Source organism: Balearica regulorum, chromosome 5 (assembly GCF_011004875.1).
Source record: "Balearica regulorum gibbericeps isolate bBalReg1 chromosome 5, bBalReg1.pri, whole genome shotgun sequence".
NCBI lineage: Eukaryota > Metazoa > Chordata > Aves > Gruiformes > Gruidae > Balearica > Balearica regulorum.
Genome location: NC_046188.1, coordinates 28,296,624 through 28,323,741, shown reverse-complemented (window position 1 = coordinate 28,323,741; position 27,118 = coordinate 28,296,624). Strand labels below are relative to the sequence as shown.

At 39.5% G+C, this 27,118-nt stretch overlaps 1 protein-coding gene across 1 annotated transcript; it reads left to right on the top strand.

The window, feature by feature from the left end:
- Positions 1-2,788: 2,788 nt before the first annotated feature.
- Positions 2,789-27,118, top strand: BRMS1L (BRMS1 like transcriptional repressor). The gene is made up of 10 exons (XM_075753971.1): positions 2,789-3,021; positions 10,167-10,257; positions 12,809-12,936; positions 14,802-14,881; positions 17,541-17,637; positions 18,036-18,119; positions 20,297-20,361; positions 21,822-21,861; positions 23,328-23,454; positions 25,550-27,118. Exons 1-10 carry the CDS (start codon positions 2,886-2,888, stop codon positions 25,671-25,673), a joined length of 972 nt encoding a protein of 323 aa, XP_075610086.1. The 5' UTR covers positions 2,789-2,885; the 3' UTR covers positions 25,674-27,118.

Genomic DNA, 27,118 nt, shown 5'->3' with positions numbered 1-27,118 from the left:
TATGTTAAGGGCTTATAGGTGATCTGGTTAATTAACTTTATATTTCTGGGAACAAATTATAAGCTGCCAGTAGCACTGTGCCACCATATATAGCTCCTGGAAATACCCTTTCTCTTAGCTTTTTCTAGCATGCCATTTGGACAGTCAGGTTAACTTCAACCTGTACCTTTTTTTTCCTCCTCAATACAGTAGACGTTTGTATTGCTTTACCTGGAAAACACACACACACACACACCCCCCCCCCCCCCCCGGCTACAAACAGAGTAGAAGCAGCATGTAAAATCAGCTGTTACTGAAAGAAAAAAATCTGGCTCAATTACCCATCCTGGTTGCTGATTTCCAGCATAACATGGGAACTTTGATTTCCTTCTGGGGCTTATTTTTAGCTCCCTTAGAGCTAGTTCCAACTTTCTGGAGAAGCAACAAGGATCAGGCCAAAGGTTTCCTGATTTCCTGCCATTCCTTTCCCTGCAACTGTTTCCAGTAGTTTTTTTTTTCTAGTCCAGAGCATTTGATTTCTAGTCTTTTTATTTTGCTAGTCCAAAATGCAACACTTGAATTCAGGATTGTTAGACTTTTCTTTTTTTTTTTTTTTTTAAATTTCTGGTTTCTTTTTGTCAAATCCCTATGGATCTCTTCAGAGGAATTTCAGATCCAGTTTGTGAAATTCCCTGGTTTTCTTTGAGGATGTCTCCAGCTGTTGTTTCAGGCCTTCTCCTAACTCCTTTCAGCCATTTGAGTATCAGACATCACTACTAAGGCTTTTGCCACGTTAGCTTACAGGAATACCAGCTTAAAAACCAGCTCTTTGGTACCCGCCTCTGTAAGTTTTTAGAACTATATGAACCGGCACTCGGCCAGATTTTGGGCGTGTTGTTTCTAAACAGGGAAAAAACTGCGGGCAAGGCCAGTCGCTGACACTGAAAACACCCCGTCCCAGCTGCCCCGGGCAGGAGCCCCGCGGCGCTCCCGCTGCCCCCGGCGCCCCCGCTGCCCCCGCTGCTCGGGCCAGTCCCGGCGCCCCCGCCCCAGGGAGGCCGCTGCCCCCTGGCGGCGGCGGCGGGGCGCACGGCCCCGCGCGGAGCATGCGCGGAGCATGCGCGGTCACCTCCGCCGGCAGCCCGGCTTCGCTTTCCCCTGCCCCCGGCATGGCCGTACGGGGGTGGCCCCGGGGCTCCGGGGAGCGAGACCCGGCAGAGCGTTTGGGGGAAGCGGAGGCAGGAGAAGGAAACGTGGCTTTGGTAACTGCAGCTGCCTGTTACTGCGGGTCTAGGAGAGGACTCGTTCTGTGTGCGCCGCAGTTCTTTCGGAAGTCATGGGTGTTTCCTGTCGTGTACTTAAAATGATAAAAATTGCGATGGGTGTGGAGAAAGCGTGCCACGTTCTGCTGGGCCCCCAGTTGGCTACGAAGCCAGAGGCAACAGAAACAGAAGGGATGGTGTTTGCACAGTGAAGGACGGGTGGTGGTTAATTTTGTCTGTTGTGTTCTTGGAGAAGAGGTGGCACACCTACGTACACTCCTCTTGGTGGAGACACAGGGAAATTAGTTGCTTTGGATATACAGAGATGTGGGAGAAAAGAAGTGACTAATGTACAGCGATGGTTATTGTGGGTGAGGTTGGCAGCTATTGCCATGGAGGTGGAAGTCCATGGGGAAGCTCAGAAGTTACGAACCGCCTCACTATATAACCTGCGTAACATCTTTCCAGGTGCAGAGTGTGACTAAATCTGGATCTCTCACTATGAAGAACTGCTGCTGCTGGGCGAATGCAACCTTAACGTCACTGGAGCAGCACATCGCATCCCTGAGACACGCAGCGCTTCGCTACAGCTCATTCACCTGGCCCAGACTTCAGAAGCGAGCCCAGGCTGTACGAGTGAGCTCACCTTCGCCCCAAAGGCCCTGCCCACGCTTACCCGCGGGCCACAACCATGTATTTCATGACTCTTGAGGATCCCTGCCAGAATTTCCTGTGCACATGTGTCCTGAAGCAAAGCTAATCAGTCAGTCCCCCGTAGCAAGGGGGCGGTTGGGACAGCTTGCTCCAATAAGCATCATCTGTATTCAGTACATCTTACGTAGCACGATTAATGGGCAATTGGTGAATGAACAGGAAAGTACCGATACTCAAAAAACATATCCCAACCCCGCACAATCTGCAGCATATCTATTTAGTCCCTTCTCATGTCTTCTCTCAGCAGTTGCTGTCAGCTTTAGGGGACCAAGTCTGATTTTATTTAAAGCATATCACAGAACACGAAACTGGGGAAGAAACAGGTTCTGGTGGGGAGGTCGCTATTCACAGGGGCCTCTGGAGCCCGAGGGGGAAGGTGAAAGGGATGCAGCGAGCTACAAGGCACACCTTGCCAGGACGCAAAGCACCTGGGCAGAAGCGTGGGGGTGCCAGGCCGGTGGCGCAGGCAGATGTGAGGCCCCGCGTCCTCCCTCCGCTGCTCCGGCAGAGGAACGGCAACGGTCGAACCCCCGGCCCCACAGGCCTGCTCCCCCACCCGAGCCACTTGCAGGAGACGCGGGCAGGTGCGAAGCGCTCCTATCTGCCTGAGCGCGATGGAGCCTCTCGGTGACGAGCAGCGCCGTGAGTGCCCCGGGAAGGGGGTGCGGGAAGCCCTCGCTCCCCGCTGAGTCCCTCAGGGCCCCCCACGGCCGGGGAGCGGCGCCCGCCTCTTCCCCCGCGCCGCTCCCGGCAGACGACAATTCCCAGAGAGCACCGCGCGCGAGTAACGCAACGGGGGCTCGGCCAATGGGAGGGCGCGGAGGGCGTCGGGCGGGGTAGGGTGCGCAGGCGGGGAGGGGCGGGGCGGAGGGGCCGGCGGCAGCGGCTGAGCGGCGGCGGGAAGGGCTGTCCCAGGGCTCGGCGGCGACGATGCCGGTCCATTCCCGGGAGAAGAAGGAGAACAACCACGATGAGATGGAGGTGGACTACGGGGAGAACGAGGGCAGCAGCTCGGAGGAGGAGGAAACCGAGAGCTCGTCTGTGTCGGAGGAGGGGGACAGCTCAGGTACCGCGGCCGCAGGGCAGCGCCTCTGAGGGGGGCGCCGCGGCGGTTCCCTCAGCGCCCGGCGCGCTGCCCCGGGGGAGAGACCTGTCCCGCCCCCCTCCCCCCCGGCTCCGGTGGCTGCGGGTGCCCGCCCCCGCCGTGACCCCGCCTCCCCGCCGTTCCGGCCCAGCCCGTGCTCCGGCCCCGCGGCTCCTCTTCGGGCCGAGGGAGGTGGCGGAACCATGGGCACGGAAGCCCCGCTTCACCCCGAGCCGCCGGCTCCGGCGTCAGCTGGCACCGGGGCTTGGCGGGCCAGGCCGCTTCGTGTATGTGCTGAGGGTTGTGCCCTGCTGGGCTTGAGTGCGTGGCCAGCAGCGGGGTGCTCGTTGAGGTCTGCACTTAAAGCTTGGCATGCTACTTACATACATACGCACATATGTGTGTGTGCATGCACACAAAATACAGGCATATGTCTGTACATATGTATACACGTATGTATTTCCTTGTATGCAAAATCGTGAATTTCAATTAGATGTTTTGAGGCCTGTCTTTGAGGGGGCATTGGAAGCCCTGTCAGTACCATCGGCCTCCTTTGCAAAGCATTTCAACCTCTGCTCTGTTGAAAGTCCCTTCCTTTTTCCATAGCTTCCTCTGGACTGTAGGTTTTGAATTATGTTAGTAGGTGAAATCCAGGTTTAAAAGGAGTACTTTTTTGATGCTCAATTTCCACTGTGTTTGAAGATGGTTATTATCTGTTCAAACTTCCCTTGTAATTACAAGGGGTAAGTTATAAAATGGTCACTTACTGGGAAACGTACTGATCATCAAATGCATACACTGCTGCTCTGGAATCACTGGGGCTTCATAAGTAAGTGAGCTCCATAAGCAGGATCTTTGTCACTAGAAGGGCTAGCTGAAAAACAGTTCAGTGCTAGCTGCGGTCCTGATGTGTAATTCTGGCAGCCTAAGTGATTTAGAGTGGTCTGCCGGGATCCTGTCCCCTGCCTGCACTAGCACATTGACTTGTGGCATGAGTGCCAGGCTTGGCACGGTGGAAGGAGTGGGATGCCGTGAACTAGACAAATGAGGCAGCTATGAAATTGTATTTTTACATATATTGGCTTGTGATTGATTTTTCTTTGTGTGTTAAAGTCCTCAATGTACAGTTAATTCTTCATTTTTATTGTTAAAATGTCAGGGAGATCTTGAATGTTAAATCCTATGGCTTTTTTATTCACACAGACTGATGCAGTTCAGGGAAAGCCGTGCTTTGTGGCCATTCGGTGTGGGGCTTGCCCTTGTCTGGGCTGTGCATGGGCTGGCAAGGTGCTGGAGCCCCACAGATGTGGTGCAGAGACAGCCAAGCTGACTCTGCAGAAATAGACTGAAGACTCTATTAGTGCTGGGAAAGTGTGGCTGCGATACTGGGAGAGAGTATAGTCATTCCCTTAGACCTTGTTCCAAGTTAATACTCACTGCACCAGAGCTGATCCCCCAGTAGAGGCCTTGGTTAATCCACAGATCCAGGTAATCTGCCCATGGTTTATACAGAGCTTCCTGTGTTTTGGGGGATTTTTTTGTCCTCTTTCCCCTTCTTTCCCCCCATCCCCACATGCCTTTGAGCTGGCAAGTATTGCTGATTGAACCCCATTTTACAAGTTAGGCTGCTGGTCCATGGCTGTCCACCTGGATTAAATTGCTAGCTGCCAGTCCTGCTTCTCATCCTTACCTACCCTTCCTGGTACACTGTCCTTTCCTATTCCTTTTCTTGCACTGTCTTCAGTGCTTGTTGGGCCTTTGTGTGATAAGCTGTCAGAAAAATAACCCATTTAAAAGGTAGCTAGTGAAAACGTTTCGGTGAAGAGTTTGATATGTAAGTGGGAGGCACTGGGGACTATGTAAACCAGTGGTTAGATAGATTGCAACTCAATAGCAGCAGAAGTCATAAATAGCAATTTTGTGAGAATACGTAAACACCTCCAACTTAAATCAGTTAACTGGACACCTACACGTTTTTGTGAATTTGGGACTAACGATTTGCACAGGTTTAGACAAGAGGTCTCCTTGAGCAGGGAGTTCTTTAGTTCTGGGCTATTCCCTCATCTGAGGGAGGATCTTGCTTCTCTTGTCTAATGTAATGCTACACAGGAGATCCTGTCAATCAGTGAACTGTGGACCATATCCAGTTATGGGCTTGAAAGAGTCAGCAAAATTGTTGTAAACATAGTGATTTTATTTGTGTCCATATTAGCAACTGATTTGGCAAAATAAGAAGAGAGTAGATAGTGCTGAGGCCCCTACACCTCCAAAGTAGTTAGGGTTTATTTCAGATTATGTAGCCTCAACTGAGTATGTTTGTTTGGAAGCTGGCTGAAGGAGAAATTGTTGTTTCAAACCCTTGTGTTAGATGTTGGAACACATTTGACAAGCACCTGGAATGAAGCTTTGGGTTTAACTTCTTAGGAAAAGAACTTGGTTTGTGTTCACCAAAACTGCTGCAAACTGACCCAGTGCCTGATAAACTGGACTAGTCATGGGACTGGCTTCAAAGCCAGTACTGAAACTTGAATGTGCACACAGCTTTTATAAACAGTTGGGATGTTGTAGGTGGAGAGTTTGATACAACTATAGGTCTGCTACTGAGGAAGGCTGATCAGTCTTTCCTTACCCTTGGTCTCTCAAAGTGATTCTGCTGAAAAACAGGGCCAGAAAAATGTGCTTAAACTGTCTCGGGTTGTTTTAATGAAACCAAAATTAGGTAGCATCCATGTGGTTATGCTGGAAAAAAGGTGAACTTGGGTGAGGGTACCAGGCCAAGCAGCTAAAGGTAATAATGTTTTAAGTTGGAAAAGCATATCTGATTATGTCCTTGTTTGCACAGCAGCCTGCTCTGTTCTTTTCAGATGTGACTTACGAAAGCATGCTTCAATTCTTTTATTATCAGAATTGTACATGGCCTAAAAAGGGAATACCGTATTTTAGATAAGAGATTCATGGAGACAGCTTTTCAAGAAGTTCTGATATATGAAGTTAGTTATATCTTTCAGGGGAAAGGAGAGAGTGTAAAGGAGGAATATACAAGCTTATTGGGCAGTGGGTGGGTAAGGCACAGGGTTGTGAAGGACTCCTTGATGAGGTCCAGGAGCAGCACTGCAACAATAACCACTACTTCATTAGCCCATCTTAGCCTTCCAGTTCGTATTGTAGCTAGACGCCGCCTGGGGAATGCCCTTTCTTCATCTCTTATTCTAGCTAATCTGTATGTCTAAAAAAATGTCATTTCCTCTGTGAGAAAGGGAGCTTGGTATAACAGATGTAAATTTAACTCTCTCTCCTCCATCTCCCTGGCTCTGGAGAAGAGAGAATTGTCATCTTAGTTCCAGCTTTGAAGTTTGCTCTTTTTCAAAACTTGCCTTTGCTCCTGTTTGTAGTTGTGCTAATTGATATTTTTAACGAAAACTTTGAAGTTGACATGTCCTCAAAGACACTTTAGCTGATTTTTATTGAGGCAAATAATTCTATTGTCTTGCCCTTGTCTTGGTTTCTTCAGGGACTTGGGGGGGGGGAGGAAGGAGGAATTGTGTTTTAAGTGACTGTAGTCTGTGAATGTTTCTTTAAAACAATACAAGAAGCTCTCCAGGTAATTTCTGTTGCATTCCACAGATAGATGCTTTTAAGGGAGCACTTAAAAAGCGATGATTACAGGAAATTACATGCTTGTCTCAGTGTCTTGACGAATATGAACTTACTCCATGGAAGCATATTGCTCCTACAGAGCAATGATTAATAAGATGATTACCACTGCAAGAAATAAGTCATAACTAAAATTAGTAATAATAAAAAAAAATTGAAGGAAAGGATTTTTTTTGTTAAATTTGTCATTTGCTTTACTTGCATTCAGCCTCCTTTTTTTTTTTTTCCTCTTTCCAGTAGATGCCTGAGAATACGGAAGGTGCGGTTAGAAGAAGCATAACTTGCCCTTGAGAGCTGACTTTGTTTCTGTCCCATTCCTTTTGACACTGTGTATTTAGTATAGGGGGTTTTATTGACCAGGATATAGAATAGGGATGACTAAAAAAGCCACAAGTCATGCTTACCATCCCAGACGAGAATTTGGCCAATTTTTAGAGCACTTTATATAGGCCACAGCTTATTAAAAAAAGCTATTTTAGGCCCTGTTACATTTTAAGTACTGTGGGTTTTTTTGTCTTTAAACCAGGCTGCCCTACTTACTGAGTTGGACTACTTGAATATAGTAGGAAAAGAAAGACTGTGATTTCGAAAGTGTTTAAAAATACCCTAAATACATTGTGCAGTATGAAACTCTATGGGAAATCTGAAGTGTTGAGACAGGATGGGCCTATTAGCAAGTGTTTTAATATGAAATGAGGAATCTTCTGCCTCCAGTGATGTAAATTTTCATCTGAAAAGCCATGAGATGTGATCCTGAAACCTCTTCCTTTTTCCAGTACTGCATATTCCCCAATCTGTATGTTGTTTAAGGCCATGGGGAAGAAGTTCCATAACTGGGGAACTAAAGATATTTCAAGACTCTGAAAATCTTCATTGTTTTATGAATCTTACTGGAGGCAGACTAAAGGTGAAACAGTTGAAGAGTGACTAGCATATAAATTGCCATTCGGTATGAATGACAGGTAGAATGTGGACTTCTAGGCAGAAAGTCAAAGACTTTTGAGTATATACGTATCTGAGGGAGATTGGAGAGAGCTATGTGTTATTTCAGTATCTACAAGAGAGTCACCTGTGCCCTCAGATACCAACACATTATAGTTTCCTTGCAACGCAAGGGTTACAGTTCTAATCTGTTTTATTTGATTTGTAGTCCCTAAACATACACAAACAACAAAATCCCTGTTAATTTAAGGGAAAGCTTCTGAGTGGATTCCTTACTAAAACATACTTAGAACCAAAAGCATAGCTGAACACATCTGAAACCCATATTTGAGTTTGAGAATAAAGTGGGAGAACTGTCGGTATCCCAGTGCTTGTTCCTGTCTGGCTTCACGGGGAGGTGCCTTCAAATTTGAAAGGAGCTTTATTTTTATAGAACATAAATGCTTTAGACAACTCTTTGAGTAATATGACTACCACATTCTTAAATCTGGCCAAGTTGAAAGTTACCCAGTCAATTTTGGATTGAGTATTATGTCGGACAGCCAAGTAAAACTTTGCTCTTTAATCTGCTTTTCAGCCTTATTCTCAGATTCAGGATCTGCCTTACTTTTGCGAACAATATTTTAAAATAAAATAGTATCTCTTAACAGCCCAGTACTCTCTTCCCTCACCCTCCCCAGTGTGCTGAGCATTCAATGTATTTTTTCAAGTTCTGTCTTTAATTTTTCTCGCTCTGCTTTCAAATACTTCAGGTTATATCATGTTTTAAAACTTTGTACACGATGTCTTTTTTGCTTATGCTAACTCTAATGTGACAAACTGCAGTAGGTCTTTGATTTGGACTTGTAGGTACCATTGTAATACAGATTAATACTGCTCCACTGCCTGCTAGTTCTTCTATCCAGACACAGGAGGCTAGTGTGGTTTTTAGTCATAAAATCTTGTAATGATTTAAGGAAGAAGCTATGTGCAGAAAACTTCATACATTGAGAGGTCTGAGTGGAAGATCTGAGTCAATCAGATCCTCCAAAGTATCTATGCTGGCCCTGAAGCTACTCCTTTCACCTCATCACCTTTGCAAATTGCCATACTCTGTTGCAAAACAATAAGGATTAAGATTTGCATGCTGCTTTCCATAGTTGGCGTAGGAGACAGCATAAAGCAGTTAAATGTGTCTGTTGGAAAAATGTGAGGAAGAAGCAAAAGGCTCAGAGTTGTTTGTAGTCCAGAAGAGTGGGTCTGAGCTGTGTCTGCTTGGTTCAGGATCCTACTTTGCCTTTTTGTCAAGGGTTAGGATTTTTCTTGACAGAGTAACTGCTTAGCTGGATATGGCCTCCTTGGGACAGCCCCTTCTCTCAAACACCTGGCCTGTTTGCACCAGTTCAGCCCCAGTTCCTGACCGCATGGCCGGCCCTTCTTCTGCGTGTCTTCTCCAACTGGCTGATAATTGGTCAGTTGTACTGTAGCTGTAGAGAGCTAATTCCTGGAGATACTGCTGCTCTAAAGCAGTTTTAGGACATCTCTGACTTCTGAATATGGCTTAACAAAACTTTTTTTTTTTCTTCTGGGAAGAGTGGGAAAGAGTCAAGAATTTTGTAGCTTAGTTTTTCTGTTTTCTAGTCTAAGAAAAGGCAGTGGAGATAACAACTGATGTTTTGTAGCATCAGATGTCTCTATGGCAAGTGGTGAAATTTTTGGCCAAAAAGTGGGTATTTAATATTTATAATATGCTTTACAGTTATGTTCACTAGGTAAATTAAGAAAAAAATCAGGAAAACAAAAACTGTGGAAAGACTTTAATTTTATTTACTCTTGCTGCATGAAAGCATATAAAATCAAGTTTCTGCAAAATTCTAGTCTTTGCAGGTTAATAAGTGTTTCATTAGAAATGCAATCTTTTTAAATGGTCATTAAGAGGAACTACAGATATTTCTACATTAATATTTCAGCTTCAAAGAACTCTCTCAATTGAGCAGGATGAAACCTGTTTTCAAAACCAAGTGTTACTTTTTTTTTTAAATGGATATTAATAAAACAAAACCTTGAATTTTATATGACAAATGTAATATTGAACTGTGCTTGCTTTCCAGGGATTTCTTTTGCTCATACTAACTCAGGATACACTTGAACTTTCAGTGGTGGCTAATAATTCTTCATGCTTATTGCTGCCTTTCGTCTGGTGTGATATGCAATGTTTAGTTTTTCTGTTTCATGCAGTCTTAGGGTACACTTTGTATTATGAGTCATGAAATTTAACCTCTTTAAGTCTTACAGTGATGTTGTTTCCTGTTTTGAGGAATTGCTGTTATGGGGTTTCTTCTAGAATTAGATCTAAGTTTCTTACTTTGTAGTTTATATGGCAAGTGATTTCTCATATTCTGCTATAAGATAATAATAATAATATAATGGTTAATCTATTCATGGCTAAAATTCAGGCTTGCTTCAAATTCACTAGAAATAAAATAGCCAGTTTATTTGGTTATTATACATTACATTGTTCAAAATAAATTACCTTTTCTTTTTATTCTTAGAAATGGATGATGAAGACTGTGAAAGACGAAGAATGGAGTGTTTAGATGAAATGTCCAATCTTGAAAAGCAATTTACAGACCTTAAAGATCAGTAAGTGTTTTATGTTTTAACTGCCTCATTTGATGATCAGTTCCATGCAAATATTGTGTGCAGCTGGTGTTTATTGTCTTTCATATATGTGGATGCTACTTTTGGAGAAGAATAAAGATTGGGAGTTCTGAAATTATTTGCATGCAGTTGCTCCAGAATAGTTTTATGTGTTTATTTATTTTCTGTTTTGATGTAAGAATGGTTTTGAAGTGTTGTTACTGTGAAGGGCTGATGTGGGTCTATTGTATCAAAATCCTTAGCAGAACCAAGGAATTGTGATTTTAGGGAAATTTGTGATTTTATTCATCTATTTGAGTCCCACTCTTCCATCTGTTGGACAGCTTGGATGACTGAGAACAGTTTGTGGAAACAAACTTTTAAGGAGCGAATATGAAGGAGGGTGGTCTTGGGAGGAAGGAAACAAATATTTCAGGGAGTTTAGGGATTGCAAATGGTCTTTGGGAGGTGGTAAGGCTGTGGTATGTGAGGAGGAAGGCATTGTGTAGACACTGGTTAGTTGAGAGATTGGGGTGTTTGTAGGGGCTGGAAGAACTGTAGTGGTGGGAATACTGGGAAAGGAGCATTAGAATGATGAAAGAAGGATTATAGGGAGGAGCAGCCGTGAGTAGGCAGGTGATAAAGTTGGGAAAGAAGAAAAAGATGCATAAACAATGGGATGTTTAGTCACAACCAGTAGCAGAGATGATGAAGTGGTTGTGTCTGCCTCCTCTTCTTTTTCAGGGAAACTGAATTTGGATGCTGTGAGATAAATAGGATTTACAGTGATTGGCAGCAGTTATCTATTTTAGGCAAATCACTGTTTGAAAGTACTGGATAAACAGTTCTAGTCCATCAACTGCTGGATGGTACCAAGTGCTGGCAGTCCATAACTGCTTGCTCTCTTGTAGCTGGAACTTGGTGCTGTGTAATAAAATGTTAGTGACCTACCCAGCTATGTGTGCTGTGCACCTGTGCTAGATAAGTAATTCTGCTGTAGCTCTGTGTTAACCGTTGTGTGCATAGCATGCTTATCAAGGATTGAGCCCAGCAGATTGGGTTTTGATCAGCAGCAGGCTGTGTCAGTTGACTGCAGAACAGATTGTGTGTACCGTACTCTTAACAGTTTGCAGGTAAGAAGGAAGGGAGTGATCACAAACTATGGCTAGGTTAGGTACACGTACTTGAACTATGGAGCTGTAATCAAAGTAAAATGATGAGCAGGCTGGTGGCAGATGAACAGGAAGTAATTCTCAAGGAGGTTTTGGTGTATCAGTATAAATGAACTTTCTCCCGTCTAATTCATTGCTGAACCTATGCACTTTAAATAAAAAAGCAACGTTCCTGTCCCAAAGACATCTGTTATATCTGTGTAAACAGATAACATCTGATGTGTTCTTAACACATAAAATAGAGTTTGTACACGTGTGCCTTAATTCTATAGCTTTTGGTGGGGTGCAAGGTGAAAAATGAGAAGGGAAAAAGCTGGTTATATTGATGATTCTACTGTTGAACAGAATCACAGAATGGTAGGTGTTGGAAGGGACCTCTGGAGATCATCTAGTCCACCCCCCCTGCTAAAGCAGGATTACCTAGAGCGGGTTGCACAGGATTGCATCCAGGTGGGTTTTGAGTATCTCCAGAGAAGGAGACTCCACAACCTCTCTGGGCAGTCTGTTCCAGGGCTGTGTCACCCTCAGAGTAAAGAAGCTTTTCTTTATATTGAGATGGAACTTCCTGTGTTCCAGTTTGTGCCCATTGCCCCTTGTACTGTCATCACTATATTTAAGTTATCAGTTACAAAGAGTGGAGCTTTATTGTGATTGAAATACTTGTAATTAATATTATATTAAATTCTTCAAAATGCAAGCAAATTTCTTCATTGTCTGCCAGTAAATACCAGCTTTTATAGAAGAAACAAATTTTAGGAAAAGAAAAATATTTTAAATACGCTTCCTTTTGGCAGGAATGGAAGATATCAGTTACAAATTTTCCCATGAATTTTGTGGTAGTATGTGCAACATGTGGGTTTTCACAGAGATGAAATTGGAATTGCTTCAATAAGAGCTTGCCTCTCTTTTTTCCTTGGTTTTGGGGGTGTGCGCAGATACGTGAACACAAAAGAAAATGCGCGTTTCTATCTGCAAAATGTCTTATCTTTCTCTCCTACGATGTAAGCCATGTTGTTTTTATGTATTGTAGCACCCTTTCCTGTCCTCTTCCATGTTGATTCACTTCCTACTCCATCTTAATCCTATTAACAGCTGTGTAATTTTCTTCTTCTTCCTTAGAGATGGAGATACATTTCATTTTATCTTTAATTTCTACACTTCTGATTGTCTGTGTGTTTTTTCCAGAAAAGCTTAATAGACATGAGGAATATTGTTCAAAAAGAAAATATGTATTGGAAAATGCAAATGCTAACAAATCTTGACTTTGCTTCAGTGAGTGTTCTATAACGTTAACAAAGAGATGCAGAATAGTTCTTTTCAACATATTTATTCTAACTTGTGTTTGCTTTTAAATAACATTTTTTTATTTCTATTATTTTAAGACTTTACAAAGAAAGATTAAGCCAGGTGGATGCAAAACTGCAAGAGGTCATAGCCGGAAAAGCACCCGAGTATTTAGAACCGTTGGCAGCTTTACAAGAAAATATGCAAATCCGAACCAAGGTGGCAGGTAGGCATGGAAAATAAGTATTGTTGTTTCAACAGTATAAACTTGCTATGCGTTTTAAGGTCAATCTTCTTTTTTCTTTAGAATTGTTAAAGGAATGTGTTCTAAAGTTAGAAATGCTGTGGCATAGTTTTAAATGTAAAATATTTTTCAAGTCCAAATGAATAGGCTGCTTACCTCTTTGCACAAGTTGCCTGATAATATCACACTAAAAATATGACTTTTTTATGTTTCATTTAATGATGCTCTGTCTTTGTATAGTAAGCTCAAAATTACTGAATTAGAAACAGTAATAATTTGTATTAGAAGACTTGGGATCAAGTCTACACGCTGGTCACTGTTGAAATGAAGAGATATGTAGGTGCTATCTCATGAAGTGCCTGCCGGATTGTCTTAGGTGATCATGTTTTTCCTGCTCTTCTAGTCTGTGTCTCTTCTACTCCTCTGCTCCCATCCTCCTCTCCCATCTGGGGAAGGAGGAAAACTCTTGTCCTTAGCAGCTTTTATCTAAGCTGCATTTTAATTATTAGAACTAATGTTTAGATAGACTTTTATTCTCATAGAAGAAGCCGGCAAGATCTTTTTGTCTTCTTGAGAGTTACAACCATATAGTCATATGGAATGGTGGTATTATAGGAAGACAGAGTTCTGTACAGTTCTGTACTTCTGTATTGTAAATACTTTCCCTCCTGGTCTTCTCCATAATGCTTTTCCTCTGCTTTCTAAGGCACTGAGCACTATTCACACAAAGTGCGGATCTTGATTAGTTCAGCAAGTCAGGAACACAACTGTTTCTTCTAGAAGTATTCACACCTATACTGCTCAATTTCAGGCAAATAAGCAGTGATTATAAATTGGTAAACCTATATATGCCAGTCAGCCATAAATATTTAAAAAAAAAAAAAAAAAAGCCAGCATAACATATTGATGTAAGAAAAGAACATTTTGAATTCTAGATCAAAAGTGACTTCACAGCAGAAAGATGACTGACAGAATAATTTGCGGTTTGTTTTTCAGAGGAATTTCAGTAACAGCATTGTTCCTCTTGTACAGTATTATAGTCAACTGAATTCTAAGGGAAGTTGGTTTGGGGACTTCTTCAGTTGCTAGACAGCACCAGCATGTGTGCAAACTTAACTCCTCAAGATGGTTATCTAGAACAATTTAAACATTTTGTGTTGAACGCATTGAATATATTAAATCGAGTTCTATCTATACTTGTCAGATACTATATTTCGGATACCTTTCAGATTTTTTCAGCTGTCTGTTTAGTAGACATGTTTTCAGAAATTTATAGGAAATGGTCCTAATACTCAGAAGTAGTATCCTTTGTATTGCAAGGTGGCTATTTCTAACAATGGAACAGAGTCTTGTTAATTGATGTGCTTTATTAAGGTCATGCATTATAAAGCAATCCTTATTCCAATAATTTATGAAAGCTTGTTCTTTCATTCAGTTTTCTAGCTACTTAAAAACCTCACAACATTATTTAAAACTAATTAGAAAATAGAAGAGGCCATTTAGTACTTCATGGATTTGAAAACTGAGGATATCCAGGACAATTTGATCGGAAATATGAAATAGACCTACCTATTTCATAAAGTTAGCATGACCACTGGTGTAATTTGTTGACTGATAGGGAGAAAAGTTAAAATAGCATTTATTTTTCCTCAGCTCTTAAGAATTAAGGGATTACTTGTTCTTATTTTTACTCTGTAAAACAGCCAGCCACTGTAAGTGCCTAATGTAATATATCTGTATTTTCCAGTATGTACATGTTTTGGGAGTTGCAGGCAGTCTTAAAAGAGAATTCTGAAATCAGATATTAGCTAAAGAAAGTAATATTGCTGTAATTTGTCTGATTACAGGTATCTATAGAGAGCTTTGTCTGGAATCTGTGAAGAACAAGTATGAATGTGAAATTCAAGCCTCTCGACAGCACTGTGAGGTTGTGCCAGCTATTTTACGTTGATAGCTAATCTCATCTAACTTTACTGTGTATCATGTTTTCCAAGTTCAGTGCTTGTTTTTATTAGTGCTGTTATTTGCTATTTGAATGCAATTGCCTTATGATATTTAAGCCCACATAAGAGGTTATTCAAAGCATATAAAAATTAGCCTTATTTTAGTTTGGTTTTGCATAGAAGTATAGCTAAGGTTTCTTATTTTTCATTAACAGGTTCTTATTAATAGATTTCTGACATGATTTTTTTTTTACTTTTGTTATAAAAAGATTACTAAGAACAGTAACTAAAATATCTGACATAATTTTAGCAAAAAGCTCCTTACATTTTAATAACAGCAGCAATAATAGCACTAATAATACTAATGCTACTACTAATGTCACTTTAAGATGCCTTGGACAGCTAGTGATAGAGTTGTCATTTCAAAAGCAGTTACAGGAAGAATATATTTCTTTCCTTGAACATAAACATTCCTGTTAAGTGTCTAAATACTGGATACAGTAGTACGTGTATATCCAATGCTGTAACATAGCTGCTTATATCCTGAGGTTTGCATCATAGTACTCCACAGTCCTCTGTTACAGTTGCTTAAAGGTTTTTTCTTCTGAATGGTTCACCATATTCCTGAAGTCCGTAGCTCCTGCTATACCAATAAAACAAGAATGTGCACGTTTACTTTTAAAAGAAATTCCATTTCCTGATCCCTTGGTAAAGAACAAGGTCCAATGAAGGACTGCTCATTACTATCTTCGCTCCTGTGAATACTCCTGAGGGTCGACAGAATCCTGTAAAACTTGCAGGGTTTCTCATTCGTGATTGAATTATTTGCTTTGTTCTTTAAGGTGGTCCTTGTCCCTTGTTTTGCTATTACGTTTCTACCGTGAGATCTTCAGAATTCAAATATTCACCATCCCATAAGGGTCTCTTGGGGGAAAAAAGCTCTTTAAAGTCAGCAGTGCTGCTTGTAGCATCACTGTTCCACTGGAATATAACCATTCAGCAAGAATGCCTCTGATGCCTGTAACAGCTTTTCACACCTTATTTGTTACCAAGTGCTTGAAGCAAAACAGATGTCTAAACACAAACACTATTTCATTTTAAAATGGAATTTTAAAATGGTGTCAGAACAGATAACACTCATTTGGCATTTCAGGTATATGTAAGAGGCTTCCGCCTTTCAAATTCCACTCAGAAATGTTGTTTATAATTGGGGTTTGAAAAAATATATGAAAGGAGGACTTTGGAATTTAAATACTTTGTAACTTGAAGGAAATTATAAACATGACAGCCATTTGGTAGAACAGGGTTCTTATTTTCATCTATTCCTCAACTATTTTGTTTCACTCAAGCATATTAGCTTGAAACATTGGTAAAGGTAAGTTTCTTTTAGTATGCTGTGCTATGGACAGGAGCAGTTGAGGTGCAGACGTCTGCTGACTTGGCTCTAGGGACTGCAGCTTCTGGCAGAGAAGTAGTAGCAAATAGCTGGACACAGTGACTTGTGCTGCTTAAGCTGTTTTTTCCATGAGTAAGTCCAGCCCTCTGTTTTCCAGTGTTGTTAATGATGTTGCTCAGTGAAAATGAACTTTAAAATGTAACAATCAGCTGTATTCCCTACTCGTGTTTTAGGAAATGCGCAAGCTCAGGAAAGAACAGTAAATTTATTTCCTTGAGGCTTGGAAGTCAGCTTTAGTGTTTTTTGATGCTGCCTCTAAAAGGGTAACTGATCTATACAGATACTCTGTAATTTTGGTCAGTCATCAGTCCTATGTGGTGGACTACAGTTGAGAGCAGTTTACTACAAAGTTGATTTTCTTGTTCTGGAACTCTTAGAGGTGGAAGGTAGTGCAGACTGCACGAAACACTGCAAAGTTCACATCAGAGTGTGGGTTTTTTTGTCTTTGTGTATAAAAAGTGCTAATGATACACCTAACACTGAAGGCATTATGTTAAACTATTTGGATCAGAAATTGCCTTTTAAAAGGATGAACTAGCTAACTTTTCTAAAGCAGTGCTTTAAAAGTGTTTATCACAGCTTTAAGGTAGACAATTTTGCTTTCACAACTATCTAGATTATTTTATGTCCTCAATAAATTCTTTCTTCTGTGGCAAGGCATTTTTCAGATCTATGAAAATAGACAATTATAAATACTGTGGTAACAGATGATAATTCTCTATAATTGACTGCAGGCTTATTAATATTGGAGGCAGCTTAATAAAAAGCTTTTCATGAAAACATTAGTTTTTCTGATTTGTAATGAAAGATTGCATAGAGGTCACTACTTTAGTTATTTGTTGTGAATAAATCTCTGCTATCCAAAAGGAAAATACTGTATTTGTGTCAAAATAAACCAGTTATTCTGGAGATCTAGCTGCATGCTTTTGTATCCTTAATTATTCTTGGTACTGATATTTGATAACTGTATTTACACTTATTCCAAGTGAGTGTGCTGTCCTTAAGGAGCTAGGATTTCACTCTAAGAAAGTGGATAGAGAAAAATGTCATATGCTTTATGGCTCCTGAAAAATTTTCACCTAAAGCTACTCTTACCTTCCTTCTGCTGAGACTTTAAATTATTGTTAGATATATTTACATGATAGAACTTAGTCATGTAAAAATGTGTAATTTCTTGCTTTTTTTAGAGTGAAAAGCTTCTGTTATATGATACTGTACAAAGTGAACTAGAAGAGAAGATTAGAAGACTTGAAGAAGACAGGCATAGCATTGACATTACCTCAGGTGGGTGGAAATTCAAAGCTGTTGGGGTTTTGTTTGTTTGGTCTTGCCTTTTTTGTTTTGCTTTTTAGTCTGGTAGGTCCTGATTAGTTGAATGTATACATAGTATGCCTGGTGAGTTTCAGGTTATCCAGTAGAACACTGTTCAGCTGAGACTTTGGGCAGGGGGTTGAATTTAAGCTTAAACCAAATTTTGATCTAGTAATTGTCAGCATGCCTTGTGTGTTTTGAGAGTATTAATCTATGACTACATAATCATGTAACACCTTCATTCTGTTCAGAAGCAGCATCTCACCAGAAAATGTGTTATTTTTCATTTTTGGACAATGTTTTCTACTGGAGAAAGAGCTAAACATGTAAATGTTTCTGATTCATAGCATGTTCTTATTATGTCTTTTCAGAATTATGGAATGATGAGCTACAGTCCAGGAAGAAAAGGAAGGATCCCTTTAGTCCAGATAAGAAGAAACCTGTCGTTGTATCAGATATCCTTTTACTGAAATCATTGTTCTTTCTAGTAGTGTTTACTGTTACATATGTATTACATATGTCATTAACACAAGTTGAAGTGATAATGCATTCTCAAAATTGATTTTTGCATGGCAGATGTTATTCTAATTCAGGTTTGAAAAACCATGTTGACACATCCCATTATGAAAATTGAAATTAAGATTCTCTTATCTAAGTACTAGTTTCATACAGAGAATATTTCTAAAAGTTGATTTTTCTACCTCTTCAAAAAATAGAGCTACAAGGCAAAAGCTGAAAAAAGTTAGGCATTCTTTTGCAAAGTATAACTTGACTTGTGTAACTTCTCCTGTATAGCTTTTCTTCTCATACTGAGACATCTTTACCCCAATTTATTACTTCTTAACAATTCCATAGACTTTAGAACTCTCTTTGACTAAAAGTTTAAAATTCCAAGAATTGAGATGGTTGTTGGGCGGGGGGTGTTTGTGGGTTTGGGGTTCCTGTAGAGTAAGTATAGTATTTAAGAATTTTGCACTGATGACTTGTTCATAGCTGTTGACAAGCATGCAGTGCAGCTGAAACTTTTTAAGGTGTAACACCTAAGATATGGTATCATCTTTCTGCAGAGAAAGGAGACGCCTTTGCAAACTGAGTGTTCTCTCTACTCCTACTCCAATCCTGACATTTTTATAGGATGGAGATGTGACACCTTAGAAGTTGCCAGAATCACAGAGACTACCTAAAAGAGACCAACTTCTAAGTTATGACATTATATGGTATAAAGTCCATTCTTTATTGCTAAGCAGCTGCAGAAAATCCTGTTACTTTCACAAGGTTTTGGAATGTTAGGAGAAGGTGGGAAGGAAGAAGTTTCTGAATAAACTGTCATCATTGGGACACCCTCCTTCAGGGTGGTTGATTTACTGGAACACGTCCCAGGTGGATGACTTGTCCTGATAATGACTACTCTTCCATTAGGATGTGTCATAAATTCAGATTAGTAGAGATGTTTTTAACTAGTGCTTAAAGGCCAAGTGGTATTAATCAATGCAGGTACAAGTAGCTTCATTGGTTTCTTAACCACTTTTAGCAATTTCATTGCCATGTTGTGTGAAAGTATATTTTCTATAGTTCTCAGTCATCTTTGTCTTCAGGATGTCTGTATAAATAGCATCAAATTCTGTGAATTTTGAGCTACCTTGCCATTTTAGAATACATTTCAGACAGAAAATACTAACATAGTATTAGGTTTTAAACCCCAGCAATTTCAGGCAATTCGTAAGGCTGAAAATCCTTTCAGTTGTGAAGTAAATTAATTTGCTCTTTTTGCTTATGATTTTAAAATAGTTGTGAACTTGTCAGTTTGTACATATCTGTGTAAAGCAAATACATAGAAATTCTACATGGCTTTTGATTTGTAATTCTTTGCTGTTTAGAGGAAAACAAATTTGAAAATGGCTAAAGATTCTTAATGTCAGTTAAAGCTCTCATATCCCATTTTATGAGATTTAGTTCTTAAACATTCATAGCACCTTTTTCTAAACTTGTTTTTCAGAGGTGAAATGGGGAGAAGCAAAGTAAAAACTGAAGACTGTTGTAATGGAATAGCTGCGCTATATGGCATATTGTTTTGAAGTTCACATATTGTTATAATACACAATTTTTACTTTACAGTTGATAGTTCAAGGAAGGAGCTTCGCCTTTCTACATCCTGTTGTTTGGATGTTTGATATTCAGAGATGTGGTGCTGTCTACATTTTTCTCTCAAAGAAATAGGATGCAGAATACTGTAAAAGTAATGATTTTATTAAAGCTGATACTAGTTTAGATGCTGATTTGCAGTAGTATATTGAAATTGCAGTGAATTTTAATTGTAATTTGTAGTATTGCAAATAGAATGATTTTTGGAACTGTTAGGGATGGAATGGTTATATCACAATTATTTATCTTATCCTCATGTTGAACTCCAGTAGTCTAAACATCTACATACTATTACTTAGCTTTTTAAAATAATTTTTACAGTGTACTTCTAGGTTGAATAATTCAAAGATGCATTCATTTTTGCTGAGCTTTCACTTCACGTAGGTATTCTTTGTGTGAAAGATTAGCAGAACAGAGCTATTAATATCTTTCTACAAGCATCAGAGTATTTTTATCATTGCTGTTTAAGAGTTTTCCCTAACTTCTCCACGCCCCTACATAGTTTATATGTTACAAGACCTTGATATACTTGAAGACTGGACAACAATAAGGAAGGTAAGATGAAGGGATGAATGCCAGTGGCTGTGGGTTTTATTTGGGTTTTTGTCTAGTCCTTTTGCCTTTTAAAATATATAAATGTGTTTCTTACATGATCAAAACTCTAAACAGATTTTTATTTCTTCAATAGTCAACTACTCATTCCAGTTCAAGCTATGTTATTGCTACTTTTCTGATTCTATCCAAATCATGCAGAGGAATCCAATAAAGTGGTGGAAGAGGTTATCTCTGAAATAAGTAGTCCATAATTTTCCATGCTAAAGTGTGAGCTTAAAGCCCATGTCAAGAGGATCTGCTTTCTCATAGTCTAGCGTAATTGGGTAGAAACTGATAGGCTGGTTTGATAGGATTTTGTTTTAAATTAAGATTTTTTTTTTTTAATATATATCATATGGTATGTTTTCACATAGTGAATAGTTTATTTTATGAAGATTTCTATGCTTCAACCTCTTCTAATACCCCCTTTTTTTTAATAAAGTGAAATGTTGTATTTTTCCCAGATTATAAGAGAATTAGGGTTTACAGGAAGTTTGTTTGACCAATTGATGTATTTGAAAAAATAAATTCAGCTTTTAAGTGCAGAGTGCCTTTATCAGATCTTTGTTATATCATTGAAGTAGCTTGCTGTAATGAAATGCTATCTTTGCCTTCCACCTGAGGTCTGAAAATTTCCCCTAGTACCCTAGTGCTTCCCAGCTTTTGGCATAGCAAACTGCTTATGTGGATTCAGAGACTTGGTGGGAAATGGCTTTGAGTCAGTTTCCATCCTGCTTTATACTTGTACATATTTCCTAAAGAAGTAAAATGTGATGCCTGTGTGAAAATTTGTCTGACTTTCCTCTTCCCATCACATCAGAGGAACAGGCATAAAATAGCTTTCCCTCAGTTTCATTCCTGTAGTGTAACATGATTTTAAATAGTGGCAACACACCCAGAATCTACTGCAGATTTTGCCTTTTCTGGAAATAATTTAAAAAACCAAAAAGCAAGCAAGCAACCAACCAACCCCAAAAAACACTTAGAGGTTTTTTTGTTAAACCTACTTTAATACTGTGTGCGATCTAGAGAGATGAGAGAGAACTTGTGACCTTATAATGTATAAATCAGAAGAGTAGGTTGTTCATGTAGCATTTTGTTTTTCAGAATGAGTTAATGTAACTTTGTATTTTCTTCACGGATTTACATAACAGCAATTTTGAGGGTTTAATTTATAAAACCTCTTGAGTTATTTGAAAATAAAACCTAAGGTGATTTCTTTTCACCCTCAAAATGCTGTTTTAGTTAGTTACTGAGTCACCATTGAACACACTTTAATTTTAGATTTGTTCTGATTGTGGTTTTTGCATGTAAAAGCAAGTATCCTGAGCTACACTGCACATAACTTCACAATTGAAGGTGGCAATTAAGAAAAAAAGACTATGCTTGCTGACTAACTTCATTTTCTTTTGTGTTTCAAGGCAATGGCTACACTGGGGCCACACAGAGTAAAGCCAGAACGTAAGTAAACATTGGCTGGTTTCACAAGATAGAACTTGCTGTGTGCAACGATGCAAACTTCATCTAGGCAGATCACGTTTATTTTAGCCCTGGTATAGTGATGGAGGATGGGGTGAGGTAGCTGGAGGATGTGGCTTTTGTCTTTCCCCTCTGTCAGGTGCTGATACTTGTAGCTCAATTGCTGATGAGTGTGTTGACACCTGAATTCTAGAAAATTATCAAGAAAAATTTAGCCTTCTGAAAGGGTGTCTTGGTTTAACCCCCGCCAGCAGCTAAGCACCATGCAGACGCTTGCTCACTTCCCCCTGCTGGGATGGGGGGGAGAATTGGAAGGGTACAAGTGAGAAAACTCATGAGTAGAGATAAAGACACTTTCATAGGTAAAGCAGTAGCCACACATGCAAGGAAAGCAAAGCAAGGAATTCATTCCCCACTTCCCATGGGCAGGCAGGTGTTCAGCCATCCCGAGGAAAGCAGGGCTCCATTGCGTGTAACGGTTACTTGGGAAGACAAATGCCATCACTCCCAAAGTTCCCCACCCCTTCCTCCTTCTTCCCCCAGCTTTATATGCTGAGCATGACATCATATCGTATGGAATATCCCTTTGGTCAGTTGGGGTCAGCTGTCCTGGCTGTCCCCCCTCCCAGCTTCTTGTGCGCCCTCAGCCTACTTGCTGTTGTGAGAGGCGGAAAAGGCCTTGGCTCTGTGTAAGCACTGCTCAGTGGTAATGAAAACAGCCCTGTGTTATCAACACTGTTTTCAGCAAAAATCCAAAACATAGGCCCGTACTAGCTACAATGAAAAAAAAAAAAAACTATCCCAGCCAAAACCAGCACAAAGTGGATTACACCAATTAATATTAGCAAGCTATGCCAGTGTTTACACAAGATGGGGCAGGAAACTGAGAGCGTCTGGACCTTAGAGGTGTGTTCTAAAGGATCCTCACATTCACTGCAAGCTACAACCCTGACGAAGTAGAGCTATGGGAAAGGAGTGGTAACTGATACTTGGCTCTGAGATGAGACGCACATTAATGCTAGGTTAAATCAAATACTTGGAGGTGGTGAGTAAGGAGGAAAAGGGAGAGGAGGCAAGCAGGTGGTGTATTTCTTTAGCGATGTATTACTATTTTCATGTTGTGGTAATATGCTGATGAAGACGTTTCAGGTTCTGTGATCTGAAATCTTTATATTGCATTACTTGATTTGTGAAAATTCGTATCACAGATATGAAGGTTCTGCGGAAGATAGCTTCTGTCTGAAAAGGGAAATAAAACTTAATTTATCTGACTGGAGATAAAAAGGTATCTTGCTTCCGATTTTCTTGCATTCTTGCAATTATTAAGAGAGAGGCTACTTTTAACCATGGAAAAAAGTGTATTCTATGTAAATAACTTGAAAGTGTATTTAAACATCTAACTCACTTCTGCCAAGTCAACATGAAATTACTTTTATTTATCATTTTAGCACCTGTCAAATTAGAAAAGCATCTACATAGTGCTAGATCTGAAGAAGGCAGACTCTATTATGATGGAGAGTGGTATGGACGTGGACAGACGATATGCATTGATAAGAAAGATGAATGTCCTATAAGGTAAAGATTACTCAGTTTATGCAGCTCTGTACATTTGTGTTAAGCAACAGATTGGATGATGGCATTGAAGAATAAGGCTTATTTGGAAATACTGCCACCTGAGTAACGTTTGTTAGTTCACCTTGGGAAACAGGCATTATCAAAGAAGATTGAGTGCTGGAATTCTGAGGGAGGCTAGTAAAGGTTGGACTTCACTGAAGGTAATGAGAAGGTTTGTCAAGTTAGGATCTCACTAACAATTTAAGCTCTTGCTAGTTTTTGAATAGCCTTTGAGTAAGTTTGGAGTCTTTTTTAGTATCTTGGGATTTTGTTGCTTTGAGAATTTGATCTGTTGGCCTACCTAAAAATACTTAATCATGGAAAAACACTTTATACCATTAAAGGTAAGCTTTGTTTCAATTGATTAATGCTCTAAAAGAAAAGAGTTGGAACTTTTTGTATGGTATTTCCTTCTCTTAACAAAGATTCTACCTGGGAATGGTCTAAATATTACAGTGCAAATTTGGTTGAATGTTTAAGATATCTAAATGTTTTCTCTGTATGGATAATATTTGTAAATTCTAAAAGGTGGGTATATTTAAAATTAAATTCATATCTTACCTTATACTTGAATGAGGCAAATAAATCTAAGCGCAGTGTTGATTAGATATGCATAGCTACCCAGGAAAATTAACTTTAACTTCATATAGCAGTAGTTTACTGTAAAAATATTTCTTTTCTTCCCTGTGTACAGTGAAGAGGAACAGATTTGGGTGATTTTGGTGTTTGTTCAGGGCTGAAAAAGGAAGATATTTAGTAAACTATATATTCTTTCTGAAATTTAAAAATTCTGAATTAGTTTAGCAGAACACAGCAGTTATACTGGGCGAAAAAAAGATCTTAGTATCCAGTGTCTGACAAAAGCCAAAAGCAAGCATATAAGGGAACTTTCCCAGCCTTTCAAGATTTCAGCAACCTTTAAGGCTGAAGAGTTTCCTGGAGGGAGTTTTGTCACACTCAGTATGTGATAGGTCTTTCTTCCGTTAACTGTTTTGACCTCTGGCTTTGAGCCTTATTTTGTCATCAATTCTACTTGATTTTTTTTTTTTCCTAGGGGGTAGGGGAGGGGGTTGTGTTTTAATCTGGCAGGCAGCTAAATACCACACAGCTGTTTGCTAACTGTCCCCCACAGTGAGATGGGAGAGAGAAGTGGGGGGAAAAAGGTAAAACTCGTGGCTTGAGATAGAGTTTAATAAGACAGAAAAGGAAAGGAAAACCAAAAATATAAAGAACAGGTGATGTACAATGCAATTGCTTACCACCCGCTGACTGATGCCCACCCAGACCTTGAACAGTGGTCCCTACCCCCCTGGCCAACTACCCCCATTTATATGCCGAGCATGACATCATATGGTATGGAAAATCCCTTGACTTAATGTAAGCACTACTTAGCAACAACTAAAAACATCAGTGTGTTATCAACAGTATTCTCACACTAACTCCAAAGCACAGCACTATACCAGCTACTAGGAGGAAAATTAACTCTATCCCTGCTGAAACCAGGACAAGTTTACCGCAAGGAGCATAAAAGCAGGATTCATGTAAGAATGATTCAGTAAATCAGGCTTTAACTTTATTTCTTATGGTCTTAGTATAATGACTAACAGTTGCATACTTTTTCTGCTTTAAATCTTGGGCTTCATCTTGTTTAACATTTTTCCAAAACTTTGTATTCAAAGTAATTTCTGGGTATGTTTTCCAACAGATCTGTTTTTTACCATGGATAGTCTCTTGTTGTGTTTTCTGTGGGTGACTATTGTTCTTTTAAACAATTACAATATTTGTACGTGTTGAGGGTTTTCTCATAGGAGATGAAAATAGATGACTGAAAAGTTAACTACCTCCACTAAAGACACAAGCAGTTATGAAAGAATTCTGTTAAAATTATACTTACAATGGAGTCAGTATCTTTTGGGCCTAGCATTTACAACTAATACATATTTTCATTTACTGTACAGAAATACAGCTGCAGTTTTGAGGTTATTTATTAGCTTAAAAGGTTTCTAAATTCTTCTTGTTTTTCTTCCCCTGACCTTTCTTCCCTCATTTTCTGTAGTGCCATAATTACAACAATTAACCACGATGAAGTTTGGTTTAAAAGACCAGATGGAAGCAAGTCCAAGCTGTATATTTCTCAGCTACAGAAAGGAAAGTATTCAATAAAGCATAACCACAACTGACCGTTGCTAGCCAGATATGAAACAAGTGGTGTTGCCATGCTTGATGTGCCATGGGGTGAAAGTTGTATTTAATAGTGTTTTGTATTCCTTATAAATTTACAGCAGTATCTGATGTGTATTTGTAGTGCTTATGTAAGCTTCATATGAATGGCCTTCAGAAACCTGAGGATGTTAAATCATGTTGATAAAGATTTTACCTCTAAATTGGGTCCAGTGCCTAAAATATGAAGTATGCTCTTCAAGTATAATGGCTCAGAATTTATCATATTTGTAAAAGGAAAAAAAAAAATGCCAGGGTTTTTTTTTTTTCTATTGGTGACCAGTTGGTGTGATAAAAATGATAACCATAATTACCAGCAACTCCGTTTTCAGTGAACATGTCATGCTTCTCTTGTGGATGTAAATTTAGCCTGTTCAGCTGTTGCTTTTGAATAGATTGTAACACGCATAAGCATTCTTTCATCCAAAGTGGACTGATTTATTAAAATTATTGCCCTCGACAGCTCTGCTAGTACTGTGTTATATTTTGTAAGGTTTAGTATATTGCTTGTAATGAGTCAAAGCCAATATTTTGAGCTACGTTTTTTGAGGAGCACTTTTCTAGTTTAGGACCCTATTCTATAGTAAACAAATCGTTGGTGATTTTTTTTTTTTTCTTCTTCCCCAGATTGCCAGCAAATTTATGCATAAAGTAGGCAGTGTTGCTCCAACCTGTGTTATATGTAGCCCACAAAGAACGACTGCAGGGATGGTTATGTAAATACTGTTGCATGCTTTGCTTGTTTGGTCCACAGTTGTATGAAATACTATGAATCTTTTTTTCAAAAGGAAAATATTTCCCCAGAAATCATATGTCTGGGAAAATTTACACTGACTTTTTCACCAAACATTATTTTCCAACTTTCTGTACCCTACTTCATCTTACTGTACACCAGAATTATTTCATCCAGCTTAGAAAGCTGAATTTCTCTTAAATCTTACTGTTTAAGCCACAGAGAAAAGTTCTAAATCCTTGATGTTACTGTGATGTGCTTGGAGCATCTAGAGTGATAGATGGGATTGCTGAAGAATTATTAATGCGTTGGTTATGTGCACTTTAATCTCCACTTACGATGATTCTTCTTGGAGAAAGAAAGCATCCATTTGCTTTAAATGATCACAGCAAATAAGTATTTTTATTGTAACATATAAATGTTTTATTCCTATATTAATTGTCTCTTCTAGTGCAGGGTGGTAACTACTTTCCAAATGCCAAATCAATTTCTGCTGAGTGATGCTTTTCTACAATTGTATGACATTATTAATCAAATGTACATAAAGTATCGATTGACATGTTGGCTTTTAACAATATGAACTGTATGTATACAGTTGTTTGATAAACTTTTTGTAATAAAATATTCGTATTTTTTAACTTAGTATATAAATAAATGATCTGTGGTAGTGGA